The 22,970-nt window shown below is 35.0% G+C and overlaps 1 protein-coding gene across 1 annotated transcript in view; it reads right to left on the bottom strand.

The window, feature by feature from the left end:
- The window catches only part of LOC149551271 (transducin family protein / WD-40 repeat family protein), a 31,705-nt gene that overhangs the window by 4,429 nt on the left and 4,306 nt on the right, over positions 1–22,970 (bottom strand). The window contains exons 8-14 of the mRNA XM_089786832.1: positions 18,232–18,329; positions 17,952–18,071; positions 13,523–13,574; positions 11,112–11,233; positions 10,911–11,038; positions 10,226–10,811; positions 9,921–10,013 (exon numbers count right to left, since the gene is read on the bottom strand). Of these exons, the coding sequence (XP_089642958.1) occupies positions 9,921–10,013; positions 10,226–10,811; positions 10,911–11,038; positions 11,112–11,233; positions 13,523–13,574; positions 17,952–18,071; positions 18,232–18,329 (1,199 nt within the window). The remainder of the gene's footprint in view (positions 1–9,920; positions 10,014–10,225; positions 10,812–10,910; positions 11,039–11,111; positions 11,234–13,522; positions 13,575–17,951; positions 18,072–18,231; positions 18,330–22,970) is intronic.

Raw genomic sequence — 22,970 nt, 5'->3', positions numbered from 1 at the left:
ACAGAAAATTCCGATTATGTCACATAGTAATTAAGAATATCATTAGTATACTAGTTGAGAAAGTCACATTGACCAAAGACACATGTCATTCACTGGTATTCACACATGGAAAACTGAGTGAGTGAAATTCACTTAAAGTTCCAGAGTAGAAGCTCTAAAAAGAGGATGTAGATCTCAGAAGGCCCTAACAGAAAAAGAAAATATGAAATCAATTGGTCTACTAGTTGAAACCGAAACTCTCTTCTCTAGTACATTTGAGGCTGAAGTAGAGGTCATGGCAGGTGTTATTGCATGCATGGATAAGATGGTTTCAAATTCTGAGATGAAAGACATAGTTCTCGTTGACTTGAAGGTGAGCTTTACTGTATTATTGGTAATTTTAACTCTCTGGAAACCCACTTTGCATACATAATAGTTGATTCTCTATATTTAACCTATTTATTCAAGGTCTACAATGGTGTGAGGAGAGACTCTTTTCTTCAGCTCATGCAATTCAGAAACAAAAATAACCAGCTAAAAAAAAATTGTCCAACACAAGAAAAAATTAGAAACCTGATTCTTCTATTTTTTAATGTTTTCTTGTCCATTTATTGTGAGAGAATTTTTGTGTTGACATGCCCAGTCTTCAAAATCTAGCAATCTGCATGTTGTCCCAGCCATGTCGTGCTTATGGATGTGACCACAATTGGAATTTATTGACCTAGAAGCACTTCAAAGATCTTGTATTCATTTGGTACAACCTATGCATTCAAACTAGAAAGATGGACAGTATTTCAAATGAATCCATCCACTTGGATGATATTAATCCTTATGGCCACAAGACTGTCCAAGAGCATGATGTCCTCCCTACTAATCAATATCTTGGAGATGGGAAGAGAATTGATATCAGCCGCAGAAGCAGTAAAACTCGATGCAATGGAGGAATACAGAGACCCTTTTGAAGAAGCAATCCATCATCTATTCTAAAGAGGAATATATGCAGATTGTATTTGGTTATTTTTCCCATTTTGACATATAATCATTTGTAAAGATCTATATATTTATTATGCTATTCTAAATTTGAAACAATGAGATTTCAAATTAATGAGAGTTTGAAGATCATATGTAATTTTAGAATTATGACTTCATTTGGTCTGCTTCACGTATTCAACACACTTCTTCACAATCTAGACACTTTTCTTGAGCACTCTATACAGACTTTTCATCTCAAGCATGGCTCTCATCAACCATGTTTACCTTTATCTCATAGAGCTCAGCTTCTCTGTGGTGACAGAGAGTTGTCTACAGTTCCATAATGTGTCTTTGATAGCATATTGCATCTTTATCAACTTCTATTTACATTATTGTTTATTTTTCTTTTTCTATACAATTATCTCACTGATACCATGTCTACTAGGCTGCTCAGGAGGTGGAAACACCAAAGCAAAGATTTAATTAAGGTAAGTCCCAAAACAGGCACCCCTTTGTCTCCATGTGTGCATGTTCATGGGGGAGAACAAAGTGGTTTGGCAAACTTCATCAACTCTTATCACCTGTAAGGTCATTCCTCTCTATTCTATTTTGTTCCTCATTGCTTTTATAGTATAATTGTACCCTTAATTATTTTGTTTGTCTTTTACTTTTTGTTTTTCTATGCCAAGAGTTATCTCTCAATTTTCTTGGATTTTGTGTCATTCTTCATCCTCTATTTATACATGACATATGCGTATTCCAATGGCATCTCGTACTTCTTCTTGCATCCTCGTCTCTTGCTTGCATCTTGGGCACTAAGCACACAGAGTTCAGCATTTTCTCCTTGTATTGGCATCATTTCAAATTGGTAGATACCAATTATTCCATTTCCTTTGCATCTAGTATCTTAATCAATTTAATCATCTTAATATCTTTTTCTTCATTCACATCTAATATCCTAGTTCATTAAGTCATTTTTATTACACTTGTGTCTTAATCCTCTAGCTCAGTAGGGCACTAGTATAAATGAAGTGGTACAAGGAAAGGTCCATCTTTTGAGAGTTTAAATGGTCTCGAGGCTGGTGAACTTTTTCTTTCTTCACATTTTGGTGAACCCAACATGACGCTTACATTTGTAAAGCTCTTCTACATGTTTGGATGTTGTGGACTGCTATGACCTTTACTACCTATACCACTTCGGAGGAGTAAAGTGTGAAGGTCTGCAAGACATATTTCCTCCTGATCAACCAAGTTCCACTAATTGGGCCCTATATTTGTCAGGAATATGGATCTTAACAGTACAAGTGGGTCCCTATTCTTCACAAGACTAGCTCTAGGACTTAACACCTCCCCGAAGGAGAGGTCCCACCATTCTACACTAGCAAGTTCTCCTCCTGATTGCCCTCCCATAATGGATCATGAATCAGCTCTAACTATCAGTTTGACAAGATTCAATCCCTCAAGGAGAATCTAAGGGGTTTTGAGAAGTTTCTTTGAAAATGAGACATTCCTACTGAAGCAAGAAGTGTTGCTGGTAATTTAAGAAGTGCCTTGAAGTCTTCTTAATTTTCAGGGAAAGCAATCCAATATTACTAGAGAACAAATTGGTATTGCAATACCTAGGGTGTGAGTACACATGGTGGGATCCATGCCTAATATTGTTCCTTTGAACATTGAAGTTGTTTCCAGTGTCAATGTAAACAAAGACCCCTTGAGATATAGTTCATCGCATACTTGTGCGAATCCTAAATCTTGTCAAGAAGGCGGTGACATAGGACAAGTCAATAGTCAATTATCCACTCCTCCTGGAGATGGTGGTTAACCACCTCTACCTTATCGACCCCATAACCTCGTTCTCAAAACCATATTGCAAAGGTATATTTGTGATAAGGATCCACATCGATTATAGTTCTCTTCCATAATAATCTATCAACACCTTCGACCAACTAATGGATGCATTCACACTCAGTTTCAGACATCTAAATGAGCCCAATTTTGAAAAAGTATTTTGAATCTTCTCTTCTTTTTTGACTTGGTATTTCAACAATATTTTATTTTGATTTTTCTATTTTCAATGGATTTTTTCACAATTTTTTTGATCGGTTACTCTCTAGGTTGCATGGGTACACATACCCACACCCATGGTTAAAAATAAACTTTAATACTATTCACGTTAGAAGTGTTTAACGTCTGTCTTCTATGTTATCCATCTAAACATTTAGCATATTATTATTGCAAATCTGAAATTGAAAGCAATACATTACATTTGTAAACTTTTTCACTGTTCTTGTTTTGGAAAACCATTATCATGACTCATAATTTCAGATTTTCTATATATATTAAATTACATCAAAAAATGCTTGATATACCTACGTACCCCTGTCCCCTATTTTGAAAATAAGCCGTACCCATACTTGTACCAGTACCCTAAGTATCCAAGTACCCCTGTCCCCATGTAACCTTGGTTATTCTCAATGACCATTTAATTGTTTACTGCACACATAACTAGTATCCTGATTTCCAAGTAACAAGCATAATGTAGTTCCTATGGCTGAGATTACTTTGGAGAAAGTTTTAAAAGTGGTATTTGAGATGAAAGCAGATGGAGCGAGATGAAAGTGGATGGAGCTCTTGTCCCAACTGGTTTCTCAGTATTTTCCATAAAAACTTTTGGGACCTGCTGAGCTCAAGAGCTACTCAAGCATACTGGATGATAATTTTGCAGTAATTCTTATTCATTAACAAAGTATCAACATTCAATTTGATTTGACTTCAGACACTATTTCGTTAGCCTTCAAAACTTCACCTTCTTGGCCTTCATCTCAAAGCACAATTTGCAATCAAAACTTAAGTCTGGCTACAAGGTTATCTAAAAGGTCTTGGCAAACAGGTTGCAGAAAATCCTTCCTAAGTTACCCAGATGCAGAGTCGAATGCAGTGCAGGATGCTCTGCAGATGCACTGTGGTGTGCAGTTTGAATAGTCATACTGCGTGGAATAGACATTCCTGTCACAGTAATGAAGCAACTGTAATTTTTCTTCTAATGTTCTTCAAAGGTTCTGCAATCAAATATTATTCACACCAACTATATATAAGAACATTGCGCCAAGACACCAAACAATAAAGTATGCTTGAGGCTGCCGATAATATTCATGACTTTAATAGTCTTAAAATATAATCGTCTGGTAGATATATATATGCAGTCATACTCTTCTCTGGGCAATAATAATAATTAATCTCTGTTGAAATATAGCCTTCACTTTCCATATCTTAAAAGAAGACCACAATATTTTGCTTGAAATAGATTTCTCAAGTCCCACTATAAAGAACACAACTCTGCTATTTATTTTATAATGTAACAAAAATGAAGGCTATTGCTCCAAATGATGTAATTATATATACATAAAGATTATGGTTCATACTATATTACTATCAAATGATTTAGTTCTGTATTTCTCGTATTGTTTTATACATTGTTATGGGACTTGTACTCGTCTCTGACTCAGAAAGTGAAAATTGGGCTCGGACTCGCACTTGGTGACCAGACTTGGCCAAGACTCAGCAAGAACTCGGAAAATCGAAAAACCCATGAAATTCAAAAAATTTTAAGGATTTAAAGATTTTTCATGCATCATTTAGTCATTTAACATCAAATACACAATAATTGAGATAAATAGATGCTACGTAACACTCATACACAATTTTGCTTAGATCACATAAGTGTAAAAGCGAATTTCTGAAGGAAAAAAAACTAAATAACATAATATAAAGTTAAACATAGTGTCACTGTCAAATGTCTACAATATATGAAATCAATGGAATCAAAAGTTCAAAATATCAGCTACAGTGTAGAAGACTAAGGTTCATAATAGCCTATGCTCTCCTACGAATACGCCTAAGATAAGTCATGAAAGACTCAAATATTGAGAAATATGTTTGTTACAGCTTATGTGCACATTGTAGACAACAACAGGGTTCTCAAGTATGTCTATGTATTCAGTAGTGTAATTTGCTATAACCTGGTTAACGACATTTGAAAATTTATACCTAAATTTCCTATAATATGACAAATATTGTTCATATTTTCAGACTTGGAGCTGACTATATTGGTTTATAACTATTCTTCTAAAATCTGTAGGAGAACATTGACTTTTGTAATGCAAGGATATAGTTCCAGATTAGTTTTGAAAAACATCATTACTTGCTTGACTAAATACTATTGTACTAGTACCACGATAATCCCACTCCAAAGGTGTCAAGTCCTATATACAAGGGCAAGCTGGGAAAGGACAATTTCCTAAGAATAAGCTTGTCAAAATCAATTTCAAGCATTCATAACTGCATAAGGCATATTGTTAGACAGTTGGCATTCTTTCTACATAATTTTCTAGACCCAAAAGACTGAAATAAGAACATTATAACTTGCTGCCTCCATAATCTGAGATTGGTCAAGGAATTGTTTAAGATTCAATCCTTAATAAATTCCTGACATACCACAACATCATTTTCAGAATTAATATGCACTGAAAAAACACCTTCCAGAAATCCCTATATCTATTATCTCTATATTTATATTTTTTTCAGGAGAGTCCTGGGCTCGGGACTTGGTGAGTCCACGTGGGCTCTGCCAGGACTCAGAAGAATCCAAGTCCAAAGGCCATTTGCCTCAGAAAGGCCACCTCTGCCTTGGACTCACAGAGTCCCCGAACAGTGGAACTTTTATTTATAACCTTAAAGCCTACTCTTCAGGTAGCCCTCACTCATCTTCAATTTGTGGATAACCTGTTTCTCTCTATGTTCACATTGTAATAGATCTTCTTCACAATTTCAAGAAGCCTTCTGCTCAAAACATAAACCACACCAGATCTTTCCTAAGCAGGATCCTATAGTCTCAAAGGTTTGCTGTCCCTTCTCTCGGTTTAGGCTTGTTAAAAAAATCAAGGACCTGTAATCTCCATCAAAAATGTAAAAACGAATTAGCAAGCTGGATTAGTAAGTTCTTATCTTCAATGAGTAGAATTGCCATCCTCAAATCAATGCTTCAAATTATCCCAGTCTATTGGTTTTGAGTTGTTATTTTTCAAAGATGTTGTCCCAATTTATATAAAAATCATGAAGAATTTCCTTTGGTACATTATGTCAGAGGATAGAAAGTATCCCCTAATTCTTTGGAAAAAGGCCTGCAAACCTATTCACTACAGATGTGGGGGAAACTGAAACACAAACATTATTAATGAAGTTCATGTAGCTAAGTTTATCTAGTTCTACATACTAGATAATATTGCTTAAGGATATATATCGGAAGGCAAACAACCAAGCTCCTTTCTCCCTTTTAGGAGGGCTCACCTGTGGCTCATTTGTTTAGGAAATCATCAAAGGAGTCGACAATAATTGCGATAAAAAACGGGTTTGTAGATTATCAAAAAATTCAATATGCTCTATTTTTGGAAAAAATTATGGTTAGAGAAATGAGGCAAATGGCAAAGAGGAATCTCAGTACCTTGGAAAAGTTTAAGTAATGAGGCAAATTATATAATGCCTATATCCTTCATCTCAACACACTGCTCCAGGGTTTCAACTGTGGGGTTAGTAAGGCTGGAGATCTCCTCAGGTGGGATAAGCAAGGGAGTGGTTCCAATTGTGTTAAAGGTGGTTATCTCAATCTCTACCAAATCATAAAGGAGTACCTCTCCAACATGTCCATGGTGAAAAATTCGGTTGTTCAGCTCCTGGCCCATAACCAATGCTTTCGTTTAGCTGGCCACTCAAAGGTAAAAGTTTGAGTTGGCGTCAATAAACTAGAAAAGGATTTGTCGGTTCTAGCAAGTGTTCTCTATGTCTTGGAAACACTGAGATCAACACTCTGATTCTCCACTGCCGTTTTTCTAGGAAATTGCAAAGTAGATTCTTATTTGCATTCAACACTTCTTGGGTTACTTATTCCATGTTGTATAAGAAAATGGAAGCTTGGATCTACCCCTTGTCTTTAATAATTGTTAGGAAGATGTGGAAGCTAGCTCTAAAAATAAGCTCCTAAAGAATTTGTTTAGAAATAAACATTGCACTCTACGATTCTAAAGTGGAATCTGTTGATCAAGTGTGCAAAATGTTTATCTACTCTGAGATTCTCTCTCAATAATAAAACCAAGAACCAAGAAAATAGTTTCACTGGCTTCAATATCTGTAGAAGCTTGCCTCTCTTGTAAAAAAAACATAAATAAGTTACATGGGTCAAACATCATCATTGTTTGGGCTCTGAAAGTATTGTCTCTAATAGTAACACTGTTGAGGAATTGGAAGGAATGCTCTTTGGGCTTTGAGCTGGCTGCAGAATCTCTCATGATAGAAAGAGATTCACACTTAGTAACTGAAGGAACTAAGACTGGCAAGTTTTCCAATTGGAAGTTAAAAAGATTTTGCCTAGAGGCAATATACCTCATTAAGAAATTTCAGTTTGATTAGGCTTGTTTCTTGCATGTCAAAAGAAATGAGAATAAGGCTGTGAATTGTCCATTTAACCTCAATTTGATTCCAAACTTTCGCAACTTCTGCACAAACATAGAATCTTTTGGGCTTCTCACTGGTTTTGAGGCCTTCCACAAATTCATGGAAGGGCATTGTCGGCTATTTTAACTCTGTTTTGGTGACACTTCTCCTTCTCTCCTAATACAATTAACCAGATCTTTACTCTAAAAAAGGTCTCGGCAATTTATTCCCTCACAACATGTACAAATGTTAAAGTTTTAGTGTTTTCTGTTTTCTTATTACAGTTGTTTTTTTCTTTACTCGCAGCCTCCTTGGAATTAAAACTCGTTAAAAAACTTTCATAAAATGAATGCAATCTTTGTCTTTGGGATCCACTGGTCTTTCATCCTTCCTAGCAATCTCACTTCACTGAATGGAAGGGCTGCTGTGTTTGCCCAGCAAGTTTCAAATTGGCTAAATCATTTCTTTTTCCTCCTTATGTGGAAGCAAACTTCATACTTTTTATCTGAATTTGGTTTCAGATACTTTTCCTATTCTTTCAGTTGTCATGGCAACTTCCCTATAGCATCCTTGAATCTGCTATTGGCCGCACCCTCTCAGCTCTGCTAGTGCACCTCAGGCCTGAACTTGTTTGTCAATTTTAATGCTTTGCTGAATTTTCTGGGCAGATTGTGTTAACAATTTTTTTGCATCAACATTTCGGACACACTCTGTGATCCATCATCAGGATGAGAGAGCTAAAGGAAAAATGTAACACAATCTGCCCAGAAAATACAGCAAAGAATTCTAATGGATTGTGGAAAACTACTATCTACAATTTTAATGCTATCTCTCCCTTTAGTTGTGTCCCTCCTAATGGATTTGTTGCTGATAATCTGAACTGTGAGGGAGACATTTGACTTTCTCCTTCAGAAGAACTATTGGTTGCTTGGTTGTACAATAGTAATCACCAAATTAATCAGTGTGGGCTCGTGGCAAATGATAATCAGATGAATCTTGAAGGATCAAGCATGGAGAGATTATTATTTCTTCCTTTGGCAGAAATAAAAGGGAAGGTATGGATCCTCATTGGTGCAAAAAAGCTCAAGGTGAATTGGTACTCATTATAGGTCATATTTGTCGGATTTTAATTCTGAAGTCATTATTGTTTTCCAAAATCAAAATCAGTCACAATAGGAACAATGTCGATTGTGAAAACTGCTCACTCTTTCTTATAGTGATTAATAGTATCAAAGTTATCAACCTTTATTTCAGAAAATTAACAGCAAGTCAGTGGAAGGAACAAATAGGCTGGGGGCCACCTTTGCTACCTTCATGACCATCAATGTGAACACAAATGAGCTAGAAGTCATTTGTGAGCATCTACTCTTCTTCTCAGCAATACCCACAGCATCCAGCATCAGCTTCAGTAATATTAGTCTCCTTGTGGTTATCTATTTATGTTGGTTTGTTCTTTTGATATTTTTATGATCTAAATAAAGTACTAAATCTTTATAAAATATTAACTAGTAATTCTTTATTTGCATTTGCAACCTACTTGTGATTTATTTTGCTATGTCATCGCTTCATATCCCTATCACGCAGCTGGTTCAGGGACAAACTGGTCCAGATCCTCATCCTGACCAGCTGCAGATGGAGGTGTGACCACAGGTTGCTAAATCGTATTTGCATTCAACGTGGACAAACACAGGAGGTCCCACACTAATTGTAAGGGTCGTTAACCTAGTCTTCAACAAATATGTCCTTTTTATTCTAGTGTTAGATTCTGCAAGGGATGTGACTTGTATGTGACTACAATTCAATATTTTCGAAATTTTGTAACCATAACATGGAGCTACAGGGCAATTTCTCTGGATAATCATAAAAACCCCCAGAATTGAACTGCTTGGGATAAATATAATTGTAAAAGAGCATACGCAGAATATAAGTTTGAGAAAAAAAACTTGTGTCATAAATAATGGAGCACTCTTTTATATTTAAAACCTTTAACCTACAATCACACAAGTAGTAGAATCTTTTATTAGTTTTTCATTCACCTAAATACTTGGTCGATGATTAAGATGCACATATCTATCGACACAATCACCAGTTTAGTTGGGAAGAATATGTGATCTTTGTCTGCTCACGTGTGCCAATGGTATTTTGCCTCTTGGGCCTTTTTGAGTGTTTTATTCACACTTTTAACCAATGATGTGTACAATATTAATATGTACATGGAATCTATTTGTATATTATATTGTGATATATTAGTTTGTAAAAGTAGTAATATCTATTAATATTATTTTACCTTTATTGATAATCTATTATTGTATTTTATGGCTCATAGAAAGGACTTTATCAAAAATGTCAAACTACAGCTGAAAATTAGAAATTTGTTATAAAAAGGACTTATTGTCAAGTACAATTTGCTTCAAATCAAAACTGCATTATTCAATTTACCTAATTTTCTGTATGGCCGATATTTGCGGCTAAAAAACACTTACCGTACAAAGCAAAGCAAGAGTTTCTTTCCAAGACCTCAAAGGCCTGCTGTTCACAAGGCCAATTAGATCAGTATTGACCAATGCAGAAACAACCTGCAAAAATAGTGTTAAATAAGATAATGTTCCATAGAAAGCAATATATCTCAGATAACCAGTGCCAGTTAGCCTTCATAAATTCAGATAACAGAAGAACGTATTGCGGCAAAAGCAGTACCACACTTAATACAAGAAAAAAGCTAAAACGTCAATATTAAAAAAGCTTATGTCAATGCAAATTGCATAAAAATTAGAATAGAAAAAAGAACCTTAAGATAGGAGCAATTCGATTTTTGTAAATATTCATCACGAGTTTTTTCCCATAAAGAATTCCCTCCAACATGAGCAATGAGAAGTGCATCTGCCATCCTGTTTGCTGACATGCAGTGCATGACAGCTCCCTTATAATCACCAACAACTAAACAACATTGAATCGCTTCATCACAATCCGAGTATTCAGTTGGATCATTAGTAGCTTCCTGTTGCACCTCTTCTCCATTGTCTAGAGTATCCTTTCCAACAACAAAATCATTTTTCATGAGAGGAAGTGATGAACCTTCTCTTGGACTCTGCAAATTATCAAAAAAATCCTCGTCATTGTCTCTGAGGGATGTGACATCGTGTCCACCTTTTGACTGAACTGATGGATCTAACTGTGTTTTATCACCAAGAGTAACATTGTTGATTATCTGACTGTTGATATCATCAATGTTGGCAGATTGTGCTTCCTGTAAGTCTCGATTCTCTGCCGACTGCACTTGAAATCCAAGGTGCTCAAGTAGCTTTGTCCTAGCATTTCCTTCATCTTCAAACATGACTTTTAGGAAATTCCATGTTTCCCTTTCTTCTTCCAAACTAAATCAACGCAGCAAACAAATCACTTCAAGATGAGAAAATACAGGTAGATGTAAATTGTTATTCATCCCATTTGACAAGTATCCACAAATAACTAACCGTGACTCCTGAGACTTTTTATCGCACAAGGCTCGCAACGATGATTTTTCACCATCTGCTATTGCAGCTTCAAACTCCGTGGAACGAAGCACCAGACTGTCCTCGGTAATGAGATTGTGTATATATACCTATGAAAATAACACAAAAATAAAGACCATATATCATCTTATGACATGAACTGAAAAATAAATTTTAATTTACCTCAGATAAGCCAACAGCACTCTTCGAGTTTGTACTGGGCCGAAAAGAAGCAAGCTTTCCTCCAAAACCAAAACTGACTCCAACTGGTCTCTTCAACCACTTAGGAGCCTTCAAGAGTGCACCTGAAAAGGACAGAATAAACAATAGACATCATGTATTTGCATATAGAGTCCCAAATTTGTTGAGAAAATCTTATAAGTAAGATTTCCACTTCTCGACTAAGTTATGGTTATCAAATAAAGCAGCACCTTTATGTTTAAAAGCAAAGCACTATACTTGGGTTTTTCACAAAGAAATTGTAGACAACAAATCATGGGCATATCAAACCAGTAGAGCATAGATAGCTAGGGTGATAGTGTGTAAATATCATAAACAAACTGCATCTATTAAGGTCAACATATTTTAAATTCAACAATGAAAAAACCAGATAGCTTCCTAGTACTGTTGATTATTTAATTAACACAGAAGGTTAATGAAATGACAAAACATGTAGATTGGGTGGGCACAATTGGGCGCTAGTGACCCCATATCGTGTGAATCAACAATACAGACTACAGAGGATTGGTAACATGTCATCATGTGTAATGATATATTTCCATAATCGCAAGGAGTGGATAATAAGATGCAGTTAAACCATGGAAATCATGCATATATTTTGATGAAAAAAAATGTCTATGCTTTCATCACTTGCACAATGAAAAATTGCATGCATATGAATTACCAGAAAATTAAGAGACACAAAGAATTAATGATGGATATGATGGATAGCTTGTTATCTCAAAGAGGACTAATAAAGCATATATATGGTGTTCATTGCATAGCTTGACCAGACCAATGCCAACCCTTTACTTTATGATGTTCTTGAATCTTAACAATTAACCGTGTTACTACAGTTCTGCCAAAAGTTATGACAAGATGAATAGTAATACTAGTTCTTTAGTGATGAGGATACCATTTGAGCTAAATAGTAGCAATGGTGATAATAAAAAAATTAAGATAGATAAAAGAATCTTGTATGATTGTCCATCATTGAATATGATGCAGGAGCATCTTGCATGGAAAATTATTGGGAAAAAAATCTGGAGGAGAGAGAAAGTGACGAAAATTAAAGGAGAAATAATAAAAAAATAAAAAAGGAAAAAGGAGAAAAGAAAGGAAAAGAGTATTTCTATTTTCGAGGTGCATAGGTAGCATAATAAAACAAAATAAAAAAATAAATGGTTGTCATTCCATTTATCGAGGTGTGTGGGTAGAATTCTAGAAAGTTATGAATATTGTAGAAGGTCGTGGAAGTTGTAGAAGGTTGTGGAGGAATTCTAGAAGCTTGTGGATAAGCCATGCATTGGGTGGTAAATGCCTATTTAAGCAAGGCATATGAGCATTTCTAATCAAGCTCAAAGAGAAGCTTGAGAAGTAGAAGCTTGAGAAGTAGAAGCTCGAGGAGGAGAAGCTCGAGAAGGAAAAACTTGAGTAGTGGAAGCTTGGAAAGCTTGGAAAGTTTCAAGGTGTGAAAGAGAAGGAGGAAGTGAAGAGTGAGTTTTCCTGAGTCTATGGACAGAGCGCCGAATGTGAGGCAGTTTACAGCAGGATTGTGATGGACTTGTGAGTGTGTAGACAGAGCGCCGAATGTGAGGCAGTTTATACTTGGATCTTGGATGAAGTTGGAGAAGAGCTAGTGACTGCGGTTTAGAAACAAGGAGGTTGCTTGGTGGCTTGCGAGCACAAGTTGAGATCTCAGAGGTTTCTACTAGAGTGTGGATTTGGACTAGCTTGGGTTTGGATTGGACCTTGAGAGATCTTGTAGAAATGTTATTGTAATTGCTAAGGATTTTCAAGTTTAATAAAATTTCTTGAGAAGCATTTATCTCTCTTTGTCTTCATATTGTTGCATTCTTAGTTGTGAGTTGGTAGGGTGGTGTGGCCCTTCGTCAGTGGTATCAGAGCGTACCTTTATCAGTGGTATCAGAGCAGTACTTCATCAGAATAGGATCTGCTACATTCAAAACTGCTAATGCATGCATGTCAAGTGAGTTAAATTGTCCAGAGCACTTCTCCAGGAACCAACTCAACTGTTTTCTGGATATTGTATACACTGTATTCACTCAGCACACATCTCACACCCTCCTATAACCACAATTTGCAGGGAATTCTACATGGTAGTTTGAAAGTGAACAGAGACACTCGTATATAGAAAGCATGACTTCCAAATTCTTATTCCCAGAGCCATTCTACCAAATTAAATAAAACAATTTGCAGGGAATTCTACATGGTAGTTTGAAAGTGAACAGAGACACTCGTATATAGAAAGCATGACTTCCAAATTCTTATTCCCAGAGCCATTCTACCAAATTAAATAAAACAATACAAATAAAGATATATTTTCGATATAATGAATTACACCAGAACATTACCTGAGGAGCCACGACCAAACACATCATCCTGGGAATCCACTTGACTGCAGGACTGAAATTGATCCACATCAAGAAAGACAACCTCGTATTAATTACCAAGATGTTTCGTAAGAAGAAAAAGAAACACATATAGCTCAGCAAGTTAAAAACATAGTAGCATCTGGCATGTAAGACTAGTTAGCTTAACCTAGAGATAAACTTCTCAAGAAATACTCTCAGCAGACAGAAGCAATAGTAAAATATCTACATCCTGTAATTATAAGAGATGATTTTAACACACATACTTTTGATCCAAAATCAATAATGAGTGTATGGCTATGTTAAGCTTGCCATCTTTGACAATAAGACAATAAGTTATTATCAATAATAACAGTCAATACAATCAAACAAGAATCAGCCACAATAATACACTATTTGAAAGAAGGGTGCTTGAAATAAATGACATTCTCTTCAATAAATCCATTAAGGATAAGTGACAAGAGGACATGGCATTTCAAATTCAATAATCATTTCAATTCTCAAATGAATTATGTCTCACTTACAAAATCACAATATGACTGTTACTGTTATATTTAAATTATTTTCATCACCTCAAATCACTGACTCATGAACCACAATGACATGCATCCTAACACTCCCCATAATGTTGCCAATGTATCATTCTACTTTCAAGACTTGATCATGAGTCAGCTATTAAGTATCTGCAATTCGCAAGACCCACGTCAACCTAAATAGATATCTGGAATTATACAGTATCACCAGGCTTTCCTTACATTACTTCAATTTGTGAAGCGTATATCGAGCATCTGCAACCAGCTCTCTGTGTTACTACTGCTCCTACTTTTTTAGACATATTCCAATGACATAGCTCATTAAATCTCTCATCCAGCTAATACGAAGTTATTGGTAGGAATTCAAATGCATCTGACATTTTCTTGTTAATACAGGAATTAAGAAAACAAGTTCAACACCTTATGAGACCATGATAGGTCCAATTAATTCTCAAATATGGAGCTTTTGCCACTCAAAAAATTGTCTTTCCCCAAGCTCTCAACATCATTTCTAATCTACTTTATTTCTTCAAATCAGAATGTCAACCTTTTATGTTTTTGGCAAAGTGAAATGAAAATTAAGTTGAAAGTCAGAAGCACAATTATAATAAGTTTGTGCAGTCTGATTATTTTCAAGAAACAAAGAACACAGTCTCACTGTTACAGTCAATCCAAGTTAAGGGTAGTTAGCTAGATGAATTGATAGGGTATAAACTGTCGTGTTTCAACAGATATGATTCCTGTTTGCATTGTCTTAAAATAATATGTTTTCCTATCTCTTTTTCTAGAAAAAAATCTTCAAGCTTGCTTTTTATCTTTACAAACTTAGGTTCTTGGTTAATTCTGTTTTTTAGTATTTTCTTTTTTATAAATGGTTGCATCTATGGAACACCTTTTACAAGATGATATTTCTGTGGCAAGGTCAATTTACTATTGAGATCATTTTCTTCCATGAAGTGTGTGATCATTTCCTTTCATGAAATGTCGCATGCATCTCTCACTTGTAACTTCTCAACCTCAAAGTGTCTTCCAATGGCTAGCCTTTTTCTTGCAGATTTCTGAAGTCCATTCATTTGTATCTACAATGCCAATGGATTTAGATTATGCTTGGCCAACATTGTAATTAGACGATAGTCTATTTTTAGGTGGGAAACCTCCCCTTGGACTTTCCTCATGTGTCGACAAGTTTGTATGTTCAATTTTATCACTAAATAAATCGCCAAGGATATTTTCCTTGTATTGCGGTGATAATTAACTCCGAAAAAATTGCCAATTATCACGCTTCTTCCTCTTAAATATCAGTCAACATTTACGTTTGACCAGTCTGAAACAACACTAAAAAAACTCAACGCTAAGGTTTCAACTTTTATTTTTACCTTTTAAATAAATCTTTGTTTTATTTAGGCGGAGCTGCATTTTTGTTAGACGGAGCACAATGCAATTACTGGTATTTTGGAGAACAAGTGATGAAGGGTGCTCCCCTTGATACTATAAACACATAACAAAAACAAACAAATAACAGCAATCTATGAGAACAAAATATGGGCTTCTTAATATCGCCACAAATGCAAAATTACATTATTTTGAAATACAATATGCAAACCCACAAGGGCGCCTTCCTTACAATAATTTGCAACACAAAGCTGCAAACTATCACCCAGAGTTGTCCTAGACCATGTACGGGCATTCTTTAAACAGGCATTTTTTACACCGCCCGAGAAGTTTCTAGACATCAAAACTTAACCCTTGAGACCGATTAACTCTAAAATTACATATAGAGTTGGCCCGATACACCTTTGACACTTATTTTGGAAATTTTGGTCGGCCCAACTTCGGAAAGCCATAACTTTCGAACATTTGCTTCCATTGGCTATTATAACCACTTTCGGAATCCTTGACTTCTAATCTACAAGGCCCAAACTCACACGAGCTCCAATCGACCCCATTTTGGAGGTCTTCAACGGTGAGCTTGAAGTTTTTATACCAAAATTGCAGACCAATAATTCGCAATAAATCCTTGAATACTCATGATATGGCACTAAGCCTCAACTGGTAGGCTGATATATCCAAGATGAACATCCACCTCTAAAATTAGCACATTCCAAACTTGTTATGGCCATCTTACTAAGTCGCAAGCCTTCACAGACAACAACTCTGCACTGAAACAACCTTTATTCAAGCAACAAAAAGAAAATATTTTTAAGTAATGCAAGATTGCTCTTACACCCAAGATGTTCTTGCATCAACAAGGTGATTTGAACATAACTTGAGTCTAAGAACAAGGCAATAGAATGTGAACACAATTGTGTTTGAGAACAAGGTGAGTAATCACAGCCTAAGAACAAGGTGATTACTAAGTCGGTGCATGCTATATATTCAATATTGTGTCTGTATGCTAGGAATGCACAACGACTACTATATTGTATACTACCATACTACTTACTGTATTCATTAATTAAATAAAAATTTATAAAGTACAGTGTGTTGAATATATATTAATTTAATAAATACAGTTTATAGAATTTATATTATTTATTCTGTGAGTGTATATTAGCAATTATTAAATATTAAATAAACAGTACAATTTTTTATTTTTTATTAATTATATATTTACAAATGTTCGACAAAAGTGTCGATTTATTGCCATATTTTTCGCCGAGTTGTTGGTGATTCCTAAATTTTCAAAAAATTGGGCTGGCCGAGATATTGCCAAAACCGAATTTTTCAACTATGCCACAGACCTCTGAAATGGAAACACAGTGAGCTAAATTAAAGTATTGAAGAGATGTAACTTCAAATGAATATTCAAATCTTTGATTCTCCAAAACACAACAGAAGGTAACATTGAGTAACATATTTAGATTCTCCAAGTATTTTACCTTTATATAATTTTTTAAAAAATATATCTATATATATATAAGAACATCTTTGGAGATATAAAAACGTCTCTGAAATTTAACATGAGGCAGGAATAATCATCACATCAGAAGGAAACGGTTCAAAAGTTAATAATTGATGTAAGGCACACCTATTATCAACAAGAATCTTCTATTTGCTCACCTCTGTTAAGTCAAAAAAGTTTGATGGAACAGTACCATCATTTAACTACAGTAGTAGGCTTGACTAAGTCATATCTGTGAATAATCTGAAACTGACAAAACTGTAACATAAAACCTCATGAATGCTATTATTAGAAGTTCTGCATATCAACATGTCAAAACCTTTCGATGAACAGGTATCAAGGTACAATGTAAAAACATACAATGTGGAAAATACTTTAAAAAGTCACTGAGTAGAGTACTCAATGATAGTTAGAAGGATAAAGTGTGATTAAAATCCTGGTATTCACTACTAAAGCATGCATGCAGCCTCATTAGGTCACTCCAATGAACTTCTCAAATGCCACATGCGAAACACTATAACATAAAGGTTTCATAAATGTACACGCAATAATAGTTTTGTTTTTCAAAGCATAAATTCCCCAACATTCAAAAAGAGCTACAATCATTTTGCATCCATTCACTTAACTTTGATCACATTGTTCCTTAAAAGACTTATTTTTTGCATCTTGGAAAATGAGCACATACACTATCTTTTCTAACAACACTGTGACCCACCAAAATAGTTGACTGAATCTCACAAAACTGTTCATGTCTTGCAGAAGCGCATCTTGAACAACTGAAGGTAATTTGAACAGGCAAAATATAAACTGAATAATTGTCATCAATTATCTTTATATAAATTATTTTATGGCCATCACTGATGCTAACTTAAACATTGAAACATAAATGGGAAAGCTATTTCATGATAAATATCAGTCAATTTCTTTGGATATAGCCTTTCCACAAAGCAAAATTTATTGAAATATATCATCTCACCTCAATATTGTAAATATCAATTGTTCCATTAAAAGAGGAAGCCGAAAATAGTCCAGCTATCCTTGGCGACCACTGAACATCAAAATTCCAACTGGGCCCAGCTGGTAATTGGCAAACAATCTGCAGCTCATAAAAGTCAAATATATTTGCACTGATGCATTTAAAGTTATAATTTAATCAACCAAAACTTATTAAATACAATACTGAACCTAACAAAAGAACATACTTAAATAATTCAAGCATTGCAGAATATTCATAGGAACAAGTACACATGTCATACCTCACCAGATACAGTGTCCCAGCAGAGAGTAAGGGAATCTTTGGCACAAGATAGCAAAAAGGAACTGTCACTTGTACACCATGACATACCCATGATTCCTGAACAATAACATAATAAGAGTACCCTCAGAATAATGAGAGTGCCCTCACTTAATGCAAAATTCACAGTATAGAGTGAGCAATGGGCAACACTGAAACAACCAAGCAGCTATAACAATGAATTAATGACTTTAGATATTTGTCCTAACAGAGGAAAAATACACATAAATATATACCTTCCAACAAACAAACCAGACAAAGTTTAGAATAGAATGCATTCAATAGTGTGCTTCACAGAATCAAAATTCAACAAATTACTGGCAATCAAAAACAGGTGCCAAGAACCTGGCAAAACAATCACATGTACAAACTTGAATTTCGTAAACCCATGCATCACAGATGTCAGGTGCTAAAAACATTAAAGGACGGGTCAATTTTCCACTTTGTCTTTTCATCGTGTGCTCTGCCTCTTTAACTCCACCAGGATTTTATTTTTTCTCAATTAGTTTAAACTCACCTTCAAACAATTCAAGGAAATCATTGAACAGATTGTAAAGATATTTAATTGTTTTTTTTTTTAATTAAAAATTTTTGTCTCTAGGATTTTAAACTTGCTTATTTCACTTTATTCTTTCTTTCATAACTAAGGTATAAAAAATTTGTGGTTGAAGCTAGACTGGTTTTGATATCTTTCAAAGGTACCCAAATTAACAGATGGAGATGGTATCCACAAATAGCCAAACTCACAGAGAATCTACTGATCGCACCTAAAGGTATGGAAAACTGAGTCAGAACCAAGAATGGTGGTATGCAAATATTGCGGCTTTCCCAGGAGAGAATACCTCAATTGCCTCAATATCGACTTCCATAAACCTTTAATTGAGAAATATAATTGCGTATTTCAATAGAACCCAATGATGCCTAAGAGATGAAGAATCCTTGTCCTAGCAACATGAGATAGAAACATAGAAAGGAGGAGACTAAATATGTAAATTGCAGCATTAATAAATTATCCTCATTGTTTAGATACTTTTATTAGTAGGCTTTTGTCTTGGCATGTGAATGTAGAGTTAACTGAGAGAATACCTCAACGGTTCCCAAATTAACAGATGGATATGGTATCCACAAATAGCCAAACACACAGAAAATCTACTGATCGCACCTAAAGGTATGGAAAACTGAGTCAGAACCAAGAATGGTGGTATGCAAATATTGTGGCTTTCCCAGGAGAGAATACCTCAATTGCCTCAATATCGACTTGCATAAACCTTTAATTGAGAAGTATAATTGTGTATTTCAATAGAACCCAATGATGCCTAAGAGATGAAGAATCCTTGTCCTAGCAACATAAGATAGAAACATAGAAAGGAGAAGAATAAATATGTAAATTGCAGCATTAATAAATTATCCTCATTGTTTAGATACTTTGATTAGTACGCTTTTGTCTTGGCATGTGAATGTAGAGTTAACTGAGAGAATACCTCAAAGGTTCCCAAATTAACAGATGGAGATGGTATCCACAAATAGCCAAACACACAGAAAATCTACTCATCGCACCCAAAGGTATGGAAAACTGAGTCAGAACCAAGAATGGTGGTATGCAAATATTGTGGCTTTCCCAGGAGAGAATACCTCAATTGCCTCAATATCGACTTGCATAAACCTTTAATTGAGAAGTATAATTGTGTATTTCAATAGAACCCAATGATACCTAAGAGATGAAGAATCCTTTTCCGAGCAACATGAGATAGAAACATAGAAAGGAGGAGAATAAATATGTAAATTGCAGCATTAATAAACTATCCTCATTGTTTAGATACTTGATTAGTAGGATTTTGTCTTGGCATGTGAATGTAGAGTTAACTGCTGAGAGCTTTAGCCAGTTGCATCACTTGGCTTCTATTTCCTCATATTTTAACATTCACTCAAAGGTAACAATTGGAACCACAAGAATCAACTCAAAGAAAGGATAATTGCCACAAATTTTTAGTAGTATGGAATTATGCAATCCATGTTATGCAGAGCCCATCTGGGAGTTCTTGCTCAACGCAATGACTATGATTGAAAAGGGTCTAATTTACATAATTTCAGTGTAACACAGGGACACATCACCCCCCCCCAAAACTAGGCCGTCTCAGAGACAGGGATGTCCCCGAGATAGGGGGACGACATCTCAACATTTCGGGCGGCTCCACTTAGAGCACCACCTCCGCCAAAGACGGCGAGACGTCTCCTGGGTGCAGGGGGACACGACGGAGTCTCCTTTATTGCGGGGGGATGCGACGAAGTCTCCTTCATTGTGGGTGCAAGGAGACTTGTGGTTTTTGTTTGCATTAAAATATTATATACTTATTTTGATATCATGATTCATGGCACATGATACTTATTGTAATCATCTTTATATCATGACTCATATGATCATAGATTATTTTTAGATAGAAGAATCTAGATACTCATACTATTGATCTAAAGATTGATATATAGGCTAATATTTGCTGATGTTCAATGTCAATGTTCATTGTTTGTTTGTCATTTGATCATGAATCATGATGTTCCAATTCCAACCTTCAATGCAATGTTCAATTTTAATTTTTTTGTTGAAGTTTACTGTTTTTTAAATCTTTATACGATTATATCAAGTTACATTGTATAATTATAGTACATCTTTTGATAACTAGCATTTTAAGTACCATATGTATAGTATATACACCCCTGCTCCCCCCCCACCACAAACCCCCGTCCTTCGCCGCCATCCCCAAATCAAGGCCCCTCTATCCCCCCGTCTCAGAAACTTTTCCCGCCATCACCCCGTCTCGCAAGGCGGTGTAACTATGCATAATTTGAGTGGGTCCCTACAATGAAGACAAACGTCAAAAATAATGTCTTACTTAAAATCAAAAAAAGGTGTTATAGAAAGGGCTGCAGTTTCTTGTACATGGGTAGATCAACGGCAAGAACCATACATATACAAACTTCTCAGTGGCTTTGAATAATTAGTGTTTTGTGAGTCAATCAATGCCTCCTGTGGGGCAAAATATGCAGAGATTTTGTACAATATTCAGACAAGGTAATCATGGAATTGGGTAGATACAGAAACAATGACAAACCCCAGTCATGGCAACTATGTTGCAACATCTTCTCAAGACTTTAGCCCTAGGAAAGGAAGATGTATATATATGGTTAAAGGTAGACCGTAGCCTCTACAGAAGAAATGCCACAAAGCAACACTAAATTTTCTTCTGGCTAAAAAGGTACATATTGTGCCTCCCCATTTATATATTATTTTATATAGAGACACAATATAGCATCACTAAACCAGAGCACAAAACATAAATTTCACAAGTGAAGAAAAAAATGCAAAAAGGTTTTCTTGTAAATGAAAGACTTAGTCAAAAATTATGTCATTATTTAACTTTAGCTTAATAATTTAAATTTGAACAAAGCCTATGTGTCTATCATACGCTCACTGTTTATAGCCTTCGTTTGCAGACAAGTTCAGCCAAATTAACTTAAATTCAACTTCAGCTGTTGAATGCAAAATGACTCAAAAAGACACCAGCTATATATAGATTCATGAGAAATGATAAAGAAAAATATTATAAATATTTACCAAAATAAATACAACAGTCCTAAGGATTGTGTTTTAGCTTCAAGAAATGAGTATGTCTTTGATTCATCTAGATACCTCATTTCCAACAATTTCCACCAGACATAAAATTCCATAAGCCTACAAACTTTGAGAAGTTTACTGTATTACAGAACAGTAGAAAGTCATACACCATAGCCTTTATGCATCTCTATGTTTCCCTTAAGCTCAATATGCAGAATCCTAGGGACAATTCACAGCAATTTGCTGCATCTGGCACAATTACCACTATCTCAACTTGCAATTTACAAATCAGTTAATGCAATGTATTTTTATCATAGGATTTTTTTGATGCAAACAACACAATAAACAATGCAAATATGCCAATAGCATGGATAAGGTACCACACCCTGTAGAGCATTTACAGATTAAAAACTAGTGTGTGTGTGTGTACTAAAACATTTATCTAAAAAAGGTCAAGATATATCATTTTACATTAGAACTGTTTACAAAGTATTTTATTTCATTTATATTGTTTACTCTATGTTTATTTGTTTAATTAATTTAATTATTATAATTATTTATTTACTGAAGAGGCTTTTTTATTTTATTTTTGAAATATTTAAGAATTATTTTATTTTATTTACTGTTTACTTTATATTTTGTTAAAGACTTACTTTCTTTACTTAAAAGTTATTTTGTAGTTTTAGTTTCTTAAAATATATGCCATCTGTGTTTTTCTTTACACGACCGTGACATGACACACCCCTTGCTGCCAATGTAAAAAAAAAACTCGTCATATTAACATATAAGCATTATTCCATCTCAACTCCAACCAAAACCCTTCATTGTAAGAAATTGGTATTTACCCACATTACAATCTGAAAATTATGATGCCTCACATTTGTACCATGCCTTATTGTTTCACTTTCCACAAGAGGAAAACATTATACAAATTCAAGCACACGCAATTTAAATGTTATTTCTTGTGCCTGGCCTTCCACATAAGCCTACGTTAACATGGTGGATTCAATTAAGTAAAAATTGTGGAAAGACAATATATGTTCTCACTTACAGATAGGCAAGAGTAGGCAAGAGTTGTGAATTATCTACAT

This window comes from Cupressus sempervirens, chromosome 6 (assembly GCF_028749045.1).
Source record: "Cupressus sempervirens isolate cs-2001-9-10 chromosome 6, ASM2874904v1, whole genome shotgun sequence".
Classification (NCBI taxonomy): domain Eukaryota; kingdom Viridiplantae; phylum Streptophyta; class Pinopsida; order Cupressales; family Cupressaceae; genus Cupressus; species Cupressus sempervirens.
The sequence above is the reverse complement of the archived record's forward strand: the minus strand, read 5'-3'. Positions and strand labels throughout refer to the sequence as shown.